This window comes from Hypomesus nipponensis, chromosome 14, assembly GCF_054491055.1.
Source record: "Hypomesus nipponensis isolate SF chromosome 14, ASM5449105v1, whole genome shotgun sequence".
In the NCBI taxonomy this organism is placed as follows: Eukaryota; Metazoa; Chordata; class Actinopteri; order Osmeriformes; family Osmeridae; genus Hypomesus; species Hypomesus nipponensis.
In genome coordinates, this window is record NC_140374.1 from 17,561,785 (window position 1) to 17,581,289 (window position 19,505).

The 19,505-nt window shown below is 47.0% G+C and overlaps 1 protein-coding gene across 2 annotated transcripts; it reads left to right on the forward strand.

Annotated features, from left to right (window-relative positions):
* Positions 1–1,341: 1,341 nt before the first annotated feature.
* LOC146258907 (cyclin-dependent kinase 17) lies at positions 1,342–19,493 on the forward strand. Of its 2 annotated transcripts, none has more exons than XM_084671840.1 (17): positions 1,342–1,664; positions 8,953–9,107; positions 10,245–10,409; positions 11,432–11,565; positions 13,865–13,990; positions 14,695–14,751; positions 15,194–15,308; positions 15,970–16,064; positions 16,161–16,223; positions 16,416–16,539; positions 16,683–16,803; positions 17,089–17,186; positions 17,311–17,416; positions 18,004–18,046; positions 18,327–18,417; positions 18,634–18,711; positions 18,816–19,493. In XM_084671840.1, the coding sequence occupies exons 2-17, from the start codon at positions 8,975–8,977 to the stop codon at positions 18,851–18,853; spliced, it is 1,587 nt and encodes a 528-aa protein (XP_084527966.1). In that variant the 5' UTR covers positions 1,342–1,664; positions 8,953–8,974; the 3' UTR covers positions 18,854–19,493. The 2 variants fall into 2 exon arrangements, with proteins under 2 accessions (XP_084527966.1, XP_084527967.1); XM_084671841.1 differs by having other exon boundaries at positions 8,953–9,101.
* The last annotated feature ends 12 nt before the right edge of the window (positions 19,494–19,505 follow it).

Below are 19,505 nucleotides of genomic sequence, written 5' to 3' on the forward strand. Positions count from 1 at the left end.
TCTCCCCAGCACATACAGTCCATTCCATGATGCCACATTAAAACATGATCGGTGGATCATTTCAGAGGCTTACTAACCCTCCACTGCCGCATATTTAAAAGTAGATAGAGGTGTGAAATGTGGACCTCCCTTATGGTCACACAGCACAGATGTGCCCACTGATCCCTAAGTTGAAGCAGGATACCAAAAATGACCAAATATAGATACTTACTGCTTCTATGGTAGCAGAAGCATGTGAGAATCTATCTGTTTTGAAAGGGTAGAGTAGCTTTTTCAAGGAAAGTGAGACAGCACTCAGGTTTTTCTGCGATGGGGAATTCAAATGATCAGTCATAACTCACTTTGTTTCACGGAGCAAGTCAAGTACTCATGAATGTAAATTTTTGGTTTGTGTTTTGGCAAACTCAGTCTTTTTTTTTTATACTTTTCTTGAAATGTCACAAATGGGGGGGGGATCTTGTGTTGTGTTCCTCAGCAGATTCATATTTATTTGGGTTACACCTATCACAATAATATGTGCACACAGTGCAAACCCAGGGAAGCAGTGACAGATTTTCTACAAAGTTGTCTGTGTTACATGTCAAATCTATTACAGCAGATGGAAGTGAAATGGGCCTCTTCAACAAGGTTACTCTCTCTGCTCTGCAGAAATTCTTTCAGGAAAATATGCAGGTCTCTGTTTGCTTGGGTTTTTTCCCACCTGAATTCTGGCTGTCGCCCAGATTGGAGTGAATGTGTAAATTGTTCAGAGAGAAATCCAAAGCGGATTGGATTGTTGCTCAGGGAACCAAAGAAAGTGGGAGGAATAGTGAAATGAGTGTTGTGTGTGTATTTCCTATAAACATGGGAAATACTTGTCTCTTGTTTCCAATAAATACACAGCTGGCTATCCCATTATGTAGGCCTGCAAAAATGTACATAATTCAATAGCACTCGTGATTCATGTGTATTGGCAACATGTAGAGAGTTTATAGAGTTATAAAATTATCGGAGAGAAATACTGGAATGAACATACGACTTCAAACCGCCTTCACACTCTAAAAGTGCGACTCCATGAAATTGATATTCCTAACAGTATTTAATTACGAGAAGAGAATAATAAAGTACCCTACTCATTCGAGAATTCAGATCATTTTGGTGGAAGTTTCACTAGAATGATCGCAGTATAATAAGGCTGTATAGGCGACGTTAGACTACAGTTTACAGCAGAGGCCGCTGTAGGGTGACAATGGCTGTCTTGTGTTCATGCTACCTGAGGAGGGGTGGCGCTATTTCCCAGTTGACAGACGTCGAAGCATTTCGAAGCATTTTTTTCGATAACACGGCCGTGGTGGCAGCGTCAGCAAGCTATAGGCAGTCACACACACAGCTCGCACCCCTTCACGAGCGATCTATCGTCATCATAATTTCTCACGCTGGTATGTTTTCCAATCGAGAAGCGAAAGCTGCTTCTACTTTATTTTCACCAGGACGCTAACTTTACACGTCTTTTAGAATGATCGCAGCCTTATCCCCAAGGATTTAGACGCGACAGTCGACACAAGAAAGTACTACACCGACACAACAAAGCATTCCTGTTTTACGGTGGGTGGAAAGACGGCATCCGGCCTGCAAAGAAGCTCTGAGGTCAGGGACTCTGGTCGAAACAACGTTCATCGTTTCTGGTGAGGGCCATATACTTTTATTTGTAAATTGTAACAATGAAGCAATAGGCTTGATGCAGGCTACGTTGATAAACAGCAGGTTATCTCGCATTGTCACAAAATGGGGTAACAATGTAGCAATGTTTACTTCATAGCGCTTGCCTGTGTGTTTGTTTGTTTGAATGCAGGTATTTTGTTGAGAAGGGAGGCGGTTTTGATTTGGTCCCGTCCTGTCAGGGAAAGCACTTTAAAAAGTATTATGTTTATAGCCTATGCCGTTTGTCTTTACCGTGTAAAGTTGCCAAAATCAGACAACTTAGCGTCACACACGATTTACACCTTTCACATTGTCCAAATTGTTTTGTGAACCTACAGGCTGTGCCATATTTTTTATAAATGTTGTTATACATGTTTTATAAATGTTGTATGTGAAACCCAAAATTCATTGACCCACATTTTAGTCTTCGCACCAGTCATTTGCTATATTTTACATAAACTAGGCGATGCTGCTCTAAAACAGCCTCGTTGTGCGTCTTAAAATGTTTTTCAAATGTGCTTAAAAAATATCAGCTTTGGTTATCTGCAGTAGCGTCATACCAAAATTGAAATTCAATGGTATGAAGGGTTTGTTGTGGTCACATTGTGTGGAGCAATTTCTTTGCAGCATATACACTAGTGAGACAGACCCTGTGGATTAGGACTATAGGAGCATGTCTGTGGTTTCAACGATGACGGTCGTTCTCTTGGCATTCTTTTCGTCCTTCTAGTTGCTGTTTGACGGCAGTTTACTTGTTAAAATAATCTTTGTGTGTTTGTGTCCATGTGAATGAGTCAGTGAAGGGCACTTGGCAGGATGTTCTGCAGGAAGGCATCATTGTTCTTAGGGAGAGTTTGAATAACACTGACGTGTGTGTGTGTGTGTGTTGGGGATGTTTCTTAACACACAGAGACTTCATTCATCAAAAGCGCATCTAGCCTGGAGGTTAGGGTCACATTGATATTATTAACGAATGTTTTACTTCTGTTATAAACTCGTTTCCAGACTGTTGCTGCTGGGTTCTAATGATGCCAGTGAGTGAGTTGTAGTAGTCAATAATACACCATGATAGCCACTGGGAATAGATCCTCTAATTTCCTGCATGGCTGTAAGTGTTATGTTGATGAGCTGTTTCTTGAATTCTTATGAGCTGACCTGCCTGTTTTCTTTTGCTTTGTCCCATTGGACAGGAAATGGGGGAGGGGGGTATTGGGAGCTTATGGACCCTGGTAGTAGGTGGTGTCTGGCTTGGACTGAAGCGATTGTTGGGTGGATCCTGGGGCCTGAAACTGAGCCACGTGGGTCTCTTGTGTGTCGGTTTCAGGCAGGAGCATCTCCTTGGTGAGGACCATGGGGATAATGGTGTCAGAGTAACCTGAGCCAGCGCGAAACAGCTGTAGGCTCAGATCCTCTGAGGGCCAGTGTATAAAATAGGGGTGTGTATTTAGTGGTTTGCGCTTTCATGCTGGTATCAATTCATCTGGACCAATGTATTATAGTGGACAGTACAGCTCTGGTTGTTCGAGCACTTGACTGCAGATCAAGAAGTTGCAGGTTCAACTCCACCCCCTGGGTTATATGTTGCTTTGGAATAAAGGTTCTGCTAATTTAAAGCATTATTTTTCTTTATTTTATGTGTCCTGCTTATGCAAGCCAGTAGTTTCTCTTGCTGTGTGTGTGTGTTTGTGTGTGTGTGTGTGTGTGTGGGGGGGGGGGCAGGGTCTCATGTTTAACCGGCAGTCCAAGGGCAACTGGCTTGAAGGGTAATATGTCACCTTTCCCTGGGGAAGCAGCTGCTGTCACAGCCACCACTCCCGTCTATACATAGCCACAGATATACAAACTCTTCCTCCTTCTGTACTTGATTAGCATAAGCATTCTGGCACCAGGCAACCAAAAGCAGATCCCTGCAGTTGCCTCACACAACAAATGTTAGCTGCCTCCAGTCTAACTTGGGCTTCCAGTCAGTATGAAGTCCCTGCGTACAGTAGCCACACCGGGGTCACAGGGTCAGCTGGTGGAGAAGAGGTTTCATAACCCTAATGTGCAAAAATCTACATTCTAGACTACACAGTCATGAGTCAGCTTTGCCAGTTGAAGAAAAGTTGCCAATATATAAGCTAGAATATGTAGCGTACTGTTCATTAATACTATAAATAGTTTCTGTTGTGTTTCGCAATATTGTATAAAAAACAAACAAGCAATTTTGGCTTTTGTGGTCATTGTTGTAATTAAAAACTTACCAAGCTGTTGCATAAATACCACAACTCAAAGTCCAAGTGTGGTTTAGTTCATTAGTAGAAGCCTCTTCGGCATGACTCAACAGGTTTTGTGTTTAATTATTCCAAGTGTTAAGGTTACAGCCCTCACAGAAATACTGACAGGAATACTGATGAATGTGTTCCGAGTCAGTTCCAATTTTGGCATCCTCTCACCGTGGTATTATTCACCCCATCAACAATCTCATTTGATTTCTAACCCTCTAGTCTTTCGCAAAAATATAACCCTCTCCACACACCTCCACCTCCCACACCTCCACCCCTCACACCTCCACCCCCCACACCTCCACCCCTCTCACCTCCACCCCCCACACCTCCACCCCCCACACCTCCACCCCTCTCACCTCCACCCCTCACACCTCCACCCCCCATTCCTCCCTCTGTCTCCTCCAGCTTTCCTTCTTAAATTCCTACAGCTTCCTTTGGCAAATCAGGGAATTGCATTGAATTAAAGAAATTCTTGTTTGAGGACTCACTGCTTCACTGCGTAATGATACCCCTGCTTGCAGAATAATATTTGTGTTTGGTGGTCAGATTATCTAGCCGTTTCCTTCTGATCTTGCTGATAACCTGCCTGTATCTTACCTAGCCCTCAGACAAGGACAACTCATCTGCTCTTGTGGTTGACAGATATGAAAGGCTGCGAGGTGTGTGTGTGTTTGTGTGTAGGAGAGGCTAATCGGGGCTCTCTTCGATGCTAATTTGTCATGTGTGCAGTGTGTGTAGCACCCTGTAGTGTGCACTGTGTGTAGGGCTGGGTGACTGTAGCCAGGGTCAGCATTGATGAGCCGGCTCCTGGCTCATTATCCCCCATTGTGAGCCGAACAACAGCATCGCCTCCATCGACAGGGGAACACAATCACACAGCTGATTCACAGATCACATCGGAAAACCTGGATCTGCTGACATCCTGCCAATCTAACATTATTTGCTGCATCGTAAGGGACCACCACCAAACACCACCGCCTATAGGGCACCAATCGAACAAATCCTATGTAGTCCCATTGATCCAAAAGTAGCATGGTATCCCCCCCCCCCCGTGAACTGGATACTGAGAGCTAATGTCTTATCATAAAGTGGATGTAGAGAAAGCTATTGATTCTTCAAGGCATACAATATAGATGGTCCCCTGCACTATTGAACCCGGCACCTCCGGCTGGTTAGAGATGGGCTGACCACCTAACCTGGCCTGGGTACCTGGTCATAATGAGGGGCTGGGAAAGAGAGACACCCGCCTCCTCCTGTCACTCACAGAGCCCCGTTACCATGGCGTCATTCAGTGTCCGGCATCGTTGGCGTTTCTGTCAGCGTCTTCGGCTCCAGGCCCTGTCATCGCACTCAGCTCGCCTGTCAGCACGGCGCTGCCAGCGCCGACCCAGGCCGCATGATGAGTAAGGAGGGATGGCAAGTGGAGGATGGAGGAGAGGGAGATAAAAGGGCAAGCGCAAAGTGAGGGAGGGAAAAAGCAGCAGCGATGGCTTTTGTACCTCTTGTCTTGCAGAAGCTTGTGTTTTGACAGTTCGAGTTCTCTCTGTCTCTCTCTCTCTCTCTCTCTCTCTCTCTCTCTCTCTCTCTCTCTCTCTCTCTCTCTCTCTCTCTCTCTCTCTCTCTCTCTCTCTCTCTCTCTCTCTCTCTCTCTCTCTCTCTGTCTCTGTGTGTGTCTCTGTGTGTGTGTGTGTGTGTGTGTGTATGTGTATGTGTGAGAGAGGGTCCCTATGCAGTGCTAGCCTTATGTAACGTCCTCATAATGGAGCAGCCAGCTTCTTCCCCCATGTCCTCATTGTCTTGGCCAGGGTGAGAGCAGGCTGCTCTTTAGAAAACCCAAGGCTGAGCTCACTCGTGAATCATGCCAACCGACGCACTTGTTCTCTCTCTCTCTCTCTCTCTCTCTCTCTCTCTCTCTCTCTCTCTCTCTCTCTCTCTCTCTCTCTCTCTCTCTCTCTCTGTCTCTGTCTCTGTCTCTGTCTCTGTCTCTCTATCTCTCTGTCTCTGTCCCCAGCGCCAGCTCATATTGGCCTCTTGTTGAAGGGGGGGGGGGGGGGTTGGTTTGGGTAGAAAGGTAGAGATGTAACAGACTGGGGGGGGGGGGTGTTTGGCATTAACGAATGCTCCCGACCCACATGTTGTGTTTTCCGCCGAGCCCAGGCGTACGGGGGGGGTCGAACCACCCTGCCGCTGTGTGCGGTCACAGGCGGGTCGACTTCCTCTTCCTGTGGTCCATGGGGGGGCCTCTCCCGGCCCCATGGCGGTGACAGCGGTGGTCACGTGACTTAACCCGCCAAAGCCGAAGTGGGACACCCCTCGAGGCCCATGGTGAAGGGCAGGCTATATCCACTACTGTCCTGGGTCCCTGGCACTGCGGGGGGAGGGGGAGATGGGTCATCCTCTAGCCGCACCCCCTCCCTTCTCCCACCCCTTAATTAGCACAGTTTCTATGCACTAGGGGCTATGGTGAGGAAAGGACAGTGACTGCCTGGGCGACGCGCACGCATGCCTCATGGCGTCAACGCCCCAGTGTAGAATCTCCATCTCCTGCGCCCTCGTTGTCTTATTTGTGGGTCTTCCATCTCCCTAAGGCTCCCCCTCTACTTTTATTCCCACCCTGTTCTTCCCTTCACTGTCCTCGCCAGGCACGCTGAGGTGGAAAATGCAATTTAACATGCAGCTGGAGTGGTCATAGTTTGTCCATGAGGGTAAGTCATGGAGTGTAGAGATGTGTAAGGATGGCTGGCTGCCTGTGTGTGTGTATCTTGATAAGGGGAGACGGAGAGGATATTCTCAGTCTCCATACAGGGATTTGCATTTTGCTATGGAAAAAGCAGCTATGGTTGCCCCGCAACAAATCATATAAGCGTCCGGGGACCCCCCCCCCCCGGGCAGGTCTAGAGCTCAGAACAGAGCGGCCTACTTATAGGGGGTGTGGGGGGGGGGGGTTGTGTGCTGTGTGTCTTACAAAACACTGTGAGACACCCACACCCTCTCCCGTAGCAAATTCTCACTTGTGGAATCTTGTGACAGAAAATTCTCCACTCCGTTCCTGGCCTGCTCCTGTGAAACATACTTAACGAGTCATAGTATCCACGGAAACACAGCGTCAGTGTTGTTACCGGCCTGACGCATTCTGTAATGTCTTTGTAGACCGCAAAGTAGACAAGACATGACTACACTGGATCTGAATGAAAGAAGATCCAATGTGATGAGTGAATGGTTCCAAGCCTATGAATGGGTTGCACGCTTACCCCCTAAACCTTTTTTTTTCCCTACACCACCGTAAATGTGACGTGGTTGACATGTGGATTTTTCTGTTTTAGTTTCGTAAGGTTTGAAAGATGCCTGACAGACAGAGGTTGGAGTTTTGACAGCAGGCCCTCAGGGAGCAGACATGTGTGTTCATGTCTACTGTTAGTCACCAGCAAAACACACACACACACACACACACTGCATGCTGGGGTCTGTGATATTGCAGTGGTAGTGATCCTGTCAGTGAGGGCAGAGTCTCTTCCTGATAACCACATCAGTCACTTCCTTCCGCTCCGCCTCTCCGTCCCGTTTGCTCGCCCCTTCGACTCTCTCGCCCACTCGCGTTCTGTCTGTTCCTCTCCTTCTTCTTCTCTTTCTCTCACATGCGCAAACATGCACACAGAAAGAACTCTCTCACACCCACACACATGCTAAACAGACTTTCTCACACGTCTACTCATATTCACATTCTCTCTCTCTCTCTCACACACACACACACACACACACACACACACACACACACACACACACACACACACACACACACACACTGAATGCAGATGGAATGCGACATGAACCGGGTGCTGCTCACGTTAGTCCCTGCTCCATTCAACCATAAATCCCCCTCTGGTTTACTGTCCGTGTTCCCATTTCATGTACCAGTGGCTCTGGCTGCCTCTCTCTCCTCCATAAATACAACCAGTCTCTCTCTCTCCTCCTTAAATACAACTAGTCTCTCTCTCTCTCTCTCTCTCTCTCTCTCTCTCTCTCTCTCTCTCTCTCTCTCTCTCTCCATAAATACAACCAGTCTCTCTCTCTCCTCCATAAATACAACCAGTCTCTCTCTCTCCTCCATAAATACAACTAGTCTCTCTCTCTCTCTCCTCCATACATACAACCAGTCTCTCTCTCTCCTCCATAAATACAACCAGTCTCTCTCTCTCCTCCATACATACAACCAGTCTCTTTCTCTCCTCCATAAATACAACCAGTCTCTCTCCCTCCTCCATAAATACAACCAGTCTCTCTCTCTCTTCCATACATACAACCAGTCTCTCTCCTCCATACATACACCCAGTCTCTCTTTCCTCCATACATACAACCAGTCTCTCTCTCCTCCATACATACAACCAGTCTCTCTCTCTCCTCCGTACGTACAACCAGTCTCTCTCTCCTCCATACATACAACCAGTCTCTCTCTCCTCCTGTACAGTACACCACACCTCACCAACACATCAGTTTCTCAGACAGGGGAAAGTACACTATCTATTGACCATGTATGCTTCTTTATAGAGAGAGCGACTCAGTGGCTCAGGTCAGCCATTTTGTAATGGCGTCATGTCTTTGTTCCTGGTTGTACTCTACATGTGGGATTAGGATTAGGTGTGCTCGGCGGTTAAACTCTTTATTGTTGCTTCAGTGTTCATTAGAGGACACACCCAATAATATGTTGGGACCTGTTCTGTGCTCAGACTTCCCTACGTGACAAATATAATGTCGAGAGCTTCCCAGACCAAATTCATCTTCCTTCACACGCTTTGACAGGCCACGGGGCAATGGCACCTAAGATACAAAAAGGTTGCTAGCGTCCACCAGAAAAGATATATTATTTTTCCTAGTTTGTGTCGTGTGCTAAATTCAAGTTTGATGATATTCAAAGGGATTTGGTTGTTTAGTTTTGTCAATATGTTTGTGTGTGTTCTGTCTACTGGCTTTACATGTGTGTGTGTGTGTGTGTGTGTGTCCTCTCCAGGCCTCCCCTGCCTGAGAGCTCCATGGAGAAGATGAAGAGGTTCAAGCGGCGGCTCTCCCAAACGCTGAGAGGAAGCCAGACCATGGACGAGTCTCTGTCTGAGCTAGCCGAGCAGATGACCATCGAGGAGAACGGCTTGAGGGACAGCGGTGAGGGTGTGTTTGTGTGGATGTCGGATGACGGGCCCCGGTTTTGACTGAGTTTTGCGCGTTTTCTTTATTTTTTACAACCAATGTCACAAAGGGCTTCACACTTAGATTACACTTAGAACAATAGATTGATGACACCATAGATCAGCAACAATTTCAACTGCACACACGCACGCTCGGATAGCTTACATGTTTTGCATACTCAAATGTTGTGGATATGACATCATTTAGTACTGAGTGCATCCAAGGTTTTTTGCTGCGAGGCATCTAAACATAAACATTATAACCGGGGTAGTTATCTCAAAGCTGATATTCCTAGGAGGCTGCAGTAAGAGTGTTTCGCTTGCTGCTGTGGCGTTGCTATGGTGCTCAGGGTCTACAAGATTCCAGAGTTTCCATGACATTGCCACGGTGACTTGGATCAATGACTCCAGAAACCAAATTTCTCTCCTACTCCCATCCTCTCTCAGTACCAGCCACAGCTCTCCCCAGCTTTATCTTCTTTACAACAGTTTCATTTGAACCAGCTCACCCCAGTTCCTTTTTACCAGAGTTATTTGTGCTCTGTGAGGTGAGGACCGCCAAATAGGATATTTATGTGTGTGTCGCAATGAGAGAATTGTACTAGCCTGTGGAACAGAGTGAGAGATGATGTGAGGGAGGAAGATGGGGGGGGGGACAGCGAAAGTAAGGGAGAGAGAGCGAGACAGAAGTGAGTGGCCAAATGAGATCTGAACCCCGTGATTGGGATGAATTCTGGTCCTGATCGGATTATGCAACTCATCCCCTGTCCAGCTGCAGCCTCCTCCATAGCACAGAGCTAAGAGACGGCGGTATCAGGCGCTAACTTTAGCCCTGGATGTAGGAGAGAGAGAATGCGTGTTTGTGTGTTTCCACTACCTAGTAAGCACAGTACACATGTCATTTGTGTACATCACATGGCTCTCAACAATGTTTCCTTTTTTAATCCCCTCCTACCTCCTTTATTGGATCTATTGTTCTGTAAACAACGTCTCATCTCCCTTTCACTCTTAAGTTCACATCCACACAGCAGAAAAGGTTTATTTAGATTTTGACCTATTACCATAGATCGTTTGAGAATGTGAGAATTTGAATGTTGTGACTCTCTCTCCCTCTTCTCAGAGCCCATCGTGAGGAACGGCCGCCCCCCAACCGCCCACAGCGTCCACTCTTTCCTGCACCAGTACACGGGGTCCTTTAAGAAGCCCCCCCTCCGCAGGCCTCAGAGCGTCATCGGGGGAGGCCTGGGCTCCCTCATGGCTATGCCACGCAACGGCAGCCGTCTCGGTGAGACACATACATTTACATTTAGTCATTAAGCAGACGGTCTTATCCAGAGCAACTAACAGTTAGTACAGGGACATTATCATTTGGCACGGCCGGGAATCGAACAGGCAACCTTCAGATTTCCAGCCCGATTCCCTAACCGCTCAGCCACCTGACTCCCACATACAGGCGCGTACGCCCTCCTCACACCCAGTCATGCTCACCCCCTCTCCCAACACGTACCACATGTAAATATGCACCCACGCACATGCAGCGCATACACACGCACGCACGCACACACATTTTAAATACACAAGCCCATTTACACAGACGCAAGCATGGATCGATGTGTGTTTTGCACGTAAATAACGCATTCACTATTTTGGCAAATGCACATTGTATGTCTGTGTCTTGCTGCATGCACTCCCATGCACTGGATATGTCCCGTTTCCCCTTCCAGTTTGTCAATGTTGTCAGGGATTATACCAGTACTAATGACAGACAGCTGATGATATGTCCAGCTGGGTAGAGGCAAAGCATGATAAGATCGAAGGGACCCGTAAAACAGTGAGGGAATGTTGTTCTTTCCATCGTTCCAAAATGGCTGTTGTCAAGGGTGCTGAGAAAGCAGCCACTCCCTGATGTTTCCAGTGTCCTTCCCTCTCTGGGACTTCCCTTTCTCTGTCTCTGCCGCTGTCTGCCTGTCTGGCTGCCTGCCTGTCTGCCTGTCTGTCTGTCTGTCTGTCTGTCTGTCTGTCTGTCTGTCTGTCTGTCTGTCTGTCTGCCTGTCTGTGTACTATATTTCTCTCTGTCCATCTCCCCTGTCCTCTCTCTCTCTTTCTGCCATTCTTACCGTCACTTTCTGTCTCTCTCCTCTTAACCTCTCTTATTAACTCTTTCCATCCCTGTTTCTCCTCACATGTCTGTCTCTCTCTCTCTGTCTCTCTCTCTCTTTACTCCTCCCTTTTCATGCTCTTTGAACTCTCTCACCCCCCCCCTTCTCACTCCTTGCTTCCCCCTCTCTCTGTGCCTCTTCTCATCAGACATTGTCCACGAAAACCTAAAGATGGGTTCTGACGGCGAGAGTGACCAAGCCTCTGGAACATCCTCGGACGAGGTCCAGTCTCCGACTGGCGTCTGTCTCCGGAACCGGGGCAACAGACGGATCTCCATGGAGGTGAGACCCACCCCCCAAACACCGCCATGCCTCCCTACTTAATGCCTCGACATCATCGGTTTGATGGGACAAATAGCTCCGTTCATCTGTGTACCCGATGCTTTCATTGCACATCTACTGTGTTCATGCTTCCTGGTTAGGTGAGGAACCTGTAGCATCAGAGGGAAGTAGGCTGTGTCGGGCAGGGCTGTGTGACCCTGTGCGACCTCCCCAGACGGAACTTCCAGAGTAGATTTCATCCTTAGCCTCCCACGTAATCTCCACATGTGTTCCAGCACATCATGTTGTGTCCTTATCTGCTTCGTTAAACTGTGTGTGTGTCCGTTTGTGTGCTTCGCCTAAGCCGGTCACCAAAGACTGTTTGCTGTTGAATAGCGTTTGTGTCGTAGAACATGATTGAGGCACCAACGCAGAGGAAAGGAAACTTAGCGTTTACCGGCCATGCACCCACCAACACAATCACAGAACAGTGAAAATCAAACACTGTTTCTTGAAAATTCACTCCAACTGACCTCCTGGTATTTAATTAGGTTAACACATGTAGTTTGGGGGATCAGGGTATAGACAGTGGAGTATATAATGAAGTGTACATTGTGTTTCTGATTGGTAGCTGGTGTATTAGCTGGTACGGCGCTGGTTAAATAGCCCTGCATGTACTCTGCTACCTGCTGTGAAATCACCAGAGACAAGGTCTTGTGATTGGATAACTAGGCCCCTTCCAAATCCCTGCCCCCCAACTGGGTTTATTGGTTGTTTTGATCATAAGTCCCTGGGGACTTGCCTGCAGTCCCAGTGGCAACGATCAAAAGACCAAGTGTTCATCAGAGATATTTAAAAAAAAAGAACGATACGGTTTATCATCGTATTCAGTGGGGGTTACACACTCATGATACGTTTCTCCAGGCAGTGTCCCCCCCCCCCCCCCCCCTTTGCTCTTTTTGCTCCTTGACTCTTTCTCGTGGTCTCCATAGCTGTTATTCAGAGCACTTACCCTGTCTGCACACACACACACACACAGAAATTGTGTTTGTACACACATAAACTGTGTTTGTAGTGTGTAATAAGAACACAGATGCCCCGCACCACAGGGGGGTTTCAACATGTGATCGGCAGTCAAACGCTCTAACTGAGCTATACCCTCACACCTGTGTAAAGATTGCATGTGTGCAACCAAATAAAATGTGTGTGTGTGTGTGCATGCTTCTATCAGCAGTTTGATTGGCTACCGGCAGCATAGTAGCATCAGTGTTAGTTTTTTTCCCTCTCTTATTTTGTGCTAAAGACTTTGTAGACATCCAATGTGATGTGACCAGAGAGGTGTATGTATTAAGAATTACCTTGACAGAGCTGTTCTCTCTTTAGATACTGCCCCTTCCTGTGAGTGCACAGGAAGGACACAGGTCTGTTTTGGGGTTATATCACAGGGATTAACTGTAATACGTTCCAGATGGGCTTGTTGTACCAGATTAAGAGAGACTGATTGGACAACTGGATACGATGGGGTGGGGTTCGGGGTGTCGTGGGTCAGCTGACTAGTGGCACCCCACCATATCCAATCCTGGCACAGCACATGGTCTCCCTGTTCAAAGCTGTGATAGGTTGTGACAGCAGACAGGAAGTAACCTGATCACAAAGCTAGCTAGCTAGCTAGCTAGCTGCTCCATGAACATGGTGCACCAGCTGAACTAATAATCCTTCTGGCTTAGATTGGACCTCTGCAGAACCAGGAGGTCATAGCCACAGACGGACAAAAACAAATTTAGGGTTCAGACTGAGGTTGCGAAAATCAATGCTGCTCGGTCACAAATTGCCATTAGACCCCACGAGGAACTGGAAAGTCCAGTCTTGCACAAACGGTGTTGTTTCCAGTGTTACTCCACCATTACCTCAGAAGGGATTTAAAGCAGCCTGAGTGGGAAGGATTAACCGTAATCTGACAAAATGCATGATGGGAAGAATCCGGGCTGTGTGTGTTTGTGATTTGATGTAACATCTCAGGCTTATGGTGTTGGACTTCTCTGGGAAAGACTTATCCCCACTTTGTTAAAGAGCCCCATGGTCACCCTTCATTATGTATATAAACACACACTGTACTCTGGCTTACACTGCTCGCTAATGGAGTCTAAAGCAGACTTTGTAAAGGGGGGCAATGATCAACATGGGTGTGTTTATCCAAGGTGTCCACCATTTTGTTGAGGGTCTTTTAGTATTTCTTTTGAGTTTACTCTGGTTACTAGTGGTTTAAATGGTCAGTACAAGGTTTACAGTATGTTGACGGTGTGTGTGTGTGTGTGTGTAGGACCTGAATAAGCGTCTGTCCCTACCAGCCGACATCAGGATACCTGATGGCTACCTGGAGAAGCTGCAGCTCACCAGCCCGTCCTTCGACCAGCCGCTTAGTCGGCGCTCCCGCAGAGCCTCCCTGGTGAGACACACACACACTTACTCAAACACACACACACGTCACACACACACACACGTGGGCACACACAGGAAAACACACTCATAGACACACCCACTCACAAACATTCATATTTAAATACAACAGGAGACATGCTAACAGGAGATGACATGAAGGAAACAGGAACCAGAGAGAAAGAGAAAGGACAGGAGTATGTCGAAAATGACAGATCTTGTATACATAGAGGGGGAAGAACGTACAGGGTTTCCTTCAAGGGCAGTGGAGGAGAAGCTGAGAGAAGTCCCATGCTTCTCCCCTGGATAGTCTCGTCTCTCAGCCTCCGTCTACCCTGGGCCCCGGGAGAGGCCGTGTCAGCAGACTGGAGGATGGTGCGCCGTGGTGGGGGTGTTTATGAGTCTGTGAGGAACAGTGGCGAGCACTGTTAGGCAAAATCACATGCATCCCCATCACACACTCGCACCACTTATTTGGTCGCACACATGCCGACAATACGGACGACAAAACACCCCACAAAAGCCCAATGGTTCATTCTGAGGAAGCTAACCCTGGCTTGTGCCCGTCACACAGGAAGTGTGTGTGGGGGAGGGGTGAGGGGGATGTATGCATATCGTCCACATCTGTGACTGTCAGAAGGATTGGGAGAATTGTGTGTGTTGGTGCTAATGACGACAAGAATCTCATTAAGGCTGTTTGCTCTTCTCTTTCAGTCGGAAATTGGATTTGGGAAGCTAGAGACCTACATCAAACTGGACAAGCTCGGGGAGGTGTGTCTGTTTGTTCTGTTTCTCCCATATCTCTCCAGGTCTTCCTCTCCCAGTATCTCAAGGACTACAGCTGCTGATGGTCTCATGGCCATTGATTAGACAAGCTATTAAAACACACACACACACCACAAACACTCCCCCTTCACTTGGTCACCAAGTTCAGGTAGACCTTGACCACGTAACCTCATGGCCTCAGCTTTCTGAACACATGTACAGCAGTCTCAGACTATATTCCCTCTCATTCCTCTCGTGTAGTATCTGTCAGCTTTCAAATCACATTTTTCATTCCTGATTGATTTGAATTAAGTGAAACAATCAGTTCAATTGCACTCGTTTGTGTCTTAAGGGAACAATTGTTTTAATTATACTTAAAGCACTATAATTGGTTTTCTCTTTGTGCTGCATAAATAGTTTTTTCTTGTTCTGATTCTTCCTCCCCCAGGGCACATACGCCACGGTCTTCAAGGGCAGGAGTAAACTAACGGACAACCTGGTGGCCCTGAAGGAGATCCGTCTGGAGCATGAGGAAGGAGCGCCCTGCACCGCCATACGAGAGGGTGAGCACCCCGAGCCCCACACAGGAAACACACCATCCTCACACTTACTAACACATCCTTTTCTTTCCCCATTACCGCAGCTTACTTACCACTTATGCTGCTTTCGCACAATTTTTTTTTTTTGGGGGGGGGGCGGGGCGCGCAATCCTAACGTACAAGTCCGTCGTGTTTTCTTTGTAGCTCAGATGGTAGTCAGCTTTCTAGTCCATTTGTTGTCCGTTGACCATCTGTTACCCAATTAGAGAATTGTAAAGTGATAGGCTATAAAACATTTACTATCAGCATACTCTTCAGTTGGTACCTACCACATGCACCTAATCTGTTGAGTACACATGAAAAATATATTATTACCATAATTTTCGGACTATAAGCCGCGCCTTTTGTCCCATTTTTCGACCGTGTGGCTTATATAACGGTGCGGCTAATCTATGGATTTTTACGGCTAACATTAAACACTAAACATTAAAACACCTGCGGATTATAGTCCAGTGCGGCTTATAGATGTACACATCATTCAATTTAGCTGCTGTGGCTTATATAATGGTGCGCCTTATAGTCCGAAAATTACAGTATATATTTTTTTAACATGCACCGAGTCAGATGGTGTAGTCGCATGCTGATGGATAATTTATTTAACCTGTTTCTCCATCTTACCGCACAGTGTCTCTACTGAAGGACCTGAAGCACGCCAACATAGTGACACTGCATGACATCATCCACACGGACAAATCCCTGACACTGGTCTTTGAGTACCTGGTAAGAGAAGACCAACTGCCACTTTTCTCAGGAGGGTCTTTATCAGTTTCAAGCCATGATTATTTCATATTTATACCGCCTATTCCCCTTCTGTAGGACAAGGACCTGAAGCAGTACATGGACGACTGCGGGAACATCCTGAGCATGCAGAACGTTAAGGTGAGCCTGTTACCTCCCTCAGCCTCCTTCCCCTCAAGCTGCCCTCTGCTGGCCAAATACGGAACATCATCTCACAGAACCATGGAATGAATCCCGCCTCACTTTCCTAAACGTTTACCTGTTTCTTTGACATTTTCAGATGAATGAACCCGGAGGAACATTAGTAAATGAACAATGTTTGTTTCGTTGCAGATTTTTCTGTTCCAGATCCTGAGAGGCCTGGCATACTGTCATAAACGGAAAGTTCTCCACAGAGACTTGAAGCCTCAGAACCTTCTCATCAATGACAGAGGGGAACTCAAACTGGCTGACTTTGGTAGGAGAACGATTTAAACCATTTTAGGCTTTTTACCCTTGATAAACACTAAAAACACAAAAGCAGATTGTGGAAAAAGTTCCCCATGAGGGCCTACCGTGAGTGTGGGTATATATGACCTTTGTTCATGCGTGTTATTCCAGGTCTGGCCCGGGCCAAATCTGTCCCCACTAAGACGTACTCCAACGAGGTGGTGACGCTGTGGTACCGACCGCCAGACGTCCTCCTGGGTTCTTCGGAGTACTCCACACAGATAGACATGTGGTGAGAGGGCCTGTTGAACCGAGACCCCTGCTTCACGTTTAGGCCTGCAAGATTTATGCGAAAAGCGAGTCGCTTCTTGTTGCGATGAAAAATGTATTCGTGCAATTTTAGGGTCCATTTTGGGTTTTAAGTTCCTAGTCCATAGCTCTTCATTTGCCATGCTGTCGTGGGCAATGGGCACACGAGGAGGGTAATTATGCAGAGTAGCTATTGTCCATTGAATTAGCATATTAAGTGACTTCAGCCTGTGTGACCTGTCCTCCTCTGCTCTGCTCCGCTCTCTAGGGGGGTGGGCTGTATATTCTATGAGATGGCTGCTGGCAGGCCCCTGTTCCCTGGCTCCACAGTGGAGGATGAGCTGCACCTCATTTTCCGGCTGCTGGGTGAGTGCTGCCCCCTGGTGGCAAGCCAACGCGACTTTCTGATTACTTTTCATTCATTTTATAAACCAGTAACAGCTGTGATGGAACCCGTTTGCTTAGGGTGATATGAATATTTTGCCTGCAGGTACTCCCATGGAGGAAACCTGGCCAGGAATCTCCTCTATAGAAGAGTTCAAGTCCTACAAGTTCCCCAAGTACAAACCTCAGCCCCTCATCAACCATGCACCCAGGTAGGAAGTGGTTTCCAGCAACAGCTATTGTCATGCATTTCGAAACTAACTTTGTCCAATTCCCCACTGTTTAATTCCACCCTGTGTATAAACACAGGTAGACCAAAGTACACCAGTAAAAATAGGGTTAAAAGGTATGTATTAAAGAGGACTGAGCCAAAATCTAATAATAATTCAACATTCCCGACTTTCCTTCCACTCAACACATTTTTGTCAGCTATCTTGTGAAAGACAATTGGCAGAATCAGGTCTTTTGTCTAAGACCCAGGTACAAGAAACTTCTAAGAGTTCTTAATGTAGTTGTTTTAAACAGTACCCTAGTGAGTCAAATAGGAGTATGTGTGTCTGTGTTAGTGACTTTTTAAATCACTTCTGACCCTTTTCTGCACGTTTGAAAGTGTTAGCAACTTTAGTCACTCGCTGTGCGTGTGCGCTTGTGGGTCTCTGTGTCACTTCCTGTAAGGAAATCCTGTGGAACAGTTGACCGTTTCCTTCCTAGAGTTGGCTACCACACACCAGCCCCTCCCACTGTTCTGATCGCCCTCTGCTCTGTGTCTCTGTCTCTCCCTCTCCTTCTTTCTGCTCAGGTTGGACACAGATGGCATCGAGTTGTTGATGTCCTTCCTCAGAGTGAGCTCCACTGCACCTCACAGTCATTACCATGGGGTTCAAATCAGACAGTATCATACACACAATAGCTAATCAAAAGGCTCACCCAAATATAAGGAAGCGTTATAGAGCTCCTACTGGACATGTGGCTTCACCTCCTTAAACACTCATGAGCAGTTGTTCCCTGGCTTGGGATACAATAGAAAAGCACACACACACACACGCATGCATATTCGTCAGCGTTTGGCGCGGCTCCAAGAAGGAAGGCATCGTCTCATAGTGTGTTTGTCTTCTCTCCCAGTACGAGTCCAAGAAGAGGATTTCTGCAGATGAGGCAATGAGGCAGCCCTACTTCAGGAACCTTGGGCCTCGCGTGCACACACTGCCAGAGAGTGAGTGATGATGACATGGCTAAAGCACTGTACTCACTTGGCAAACTGTAGTTACTGTTCGGCAGATACACTCTCTCACACACACACACACACACACACACACAAATACACCCACACTCTCTAGTTTGGTTTGTTTTAGCTGTGTTCCATCTCTTGCTAAACTTGGTGTGTGTGTGTCGGTGCATGTCTGTGTCCTTGTGTGTGTCCTTTTGACAGGCATATCCATATTTACACTGAAGGAGGTCCAACTGCAGAAAGATCCTGGATACAGGAATTCCTCCTACCCTGAATCAGGTAAGTTCCTCCAGGGTTCAGAATTGACACCACCGTTTTCCACACACCCACAAAATTAATTGTAATTTTTCTTTTTGTTCTTGTTTTGTGTTGCGTCCCTGCAGGCAACGGCAAGAACAGAAGGCAAAGCATGCTCTTTTAGGTCTGGCGTAACCCTTGTGTGGATCAGAGCTGTTGAGACTTATCCAGACGGCTCTCTAAAGATGGATGTCGGGGCGGGGTGGGCACAACTCACACCCCCCCACACCCCAGACCCCCCCACACCCGGCCCTCTGGGACTGTCAGCGCAAAGAAAATGGCCCGAAATGAGACATTTATACTCCAGTACATTTTATATTTATTGGGAGGTGAATTTGCTGCTAAAAAAGAACAACTACTGTCAAGATTCTAACTGGCTTAGTCACTTTAAAGAAAACATGCAATGTGTATAGATTTAAAAACAAATTGAAGTGTTTATTTTGGTGATTTTATTTTGTCATCGGTTCCATGACTTTCCACCTCCTAGTTTCCTTTTAAGTGCGTGTGTGTAAGACAGGGGGGCGTCAGTAACAGCTCTGAAAGTTTGGGTATTGGTGCCATGATGCTCCTAAGATGCTTTTCTGGACTATTTATTTAACATGGAGAACCCAGTTGACACTAAATCTGGGCCCTCACGTCAGCATAACACCCTTTTATATATACCTCCAGTCTGACAGGCACTCCTAGGGAGCAGTGTTTAGAAGGTTCCCATTCTTGTGTGTGGGAGGCTGTTTGAAAATGGCATGGCATTCCAATATTTGTTTCAAAGACCATGA

Coding starts and splice junctions, on each gene's coding strand:
- LOC146258907 (XM_084671840.1), top strand. CDS start 8,975: ATGGAGAAGATGAAGAGGTTCAAGCGGCGGCTCTCCCAAACGCTGAGA. Junction 16,065..16,160: donor CACTGGTCTTTGAGTACCTG/GTAAGAGAAGAC, acceptor CCCCTTCTGTAG/GACAAGGACCTGAAGCAGTA. Junction 18,418..18,633: donor CGTGCACACACTGCCAGAGA/GTGAGTGATGAT, acceptor TCCTTTTGACAG/GCATATCCATATTTACACTG.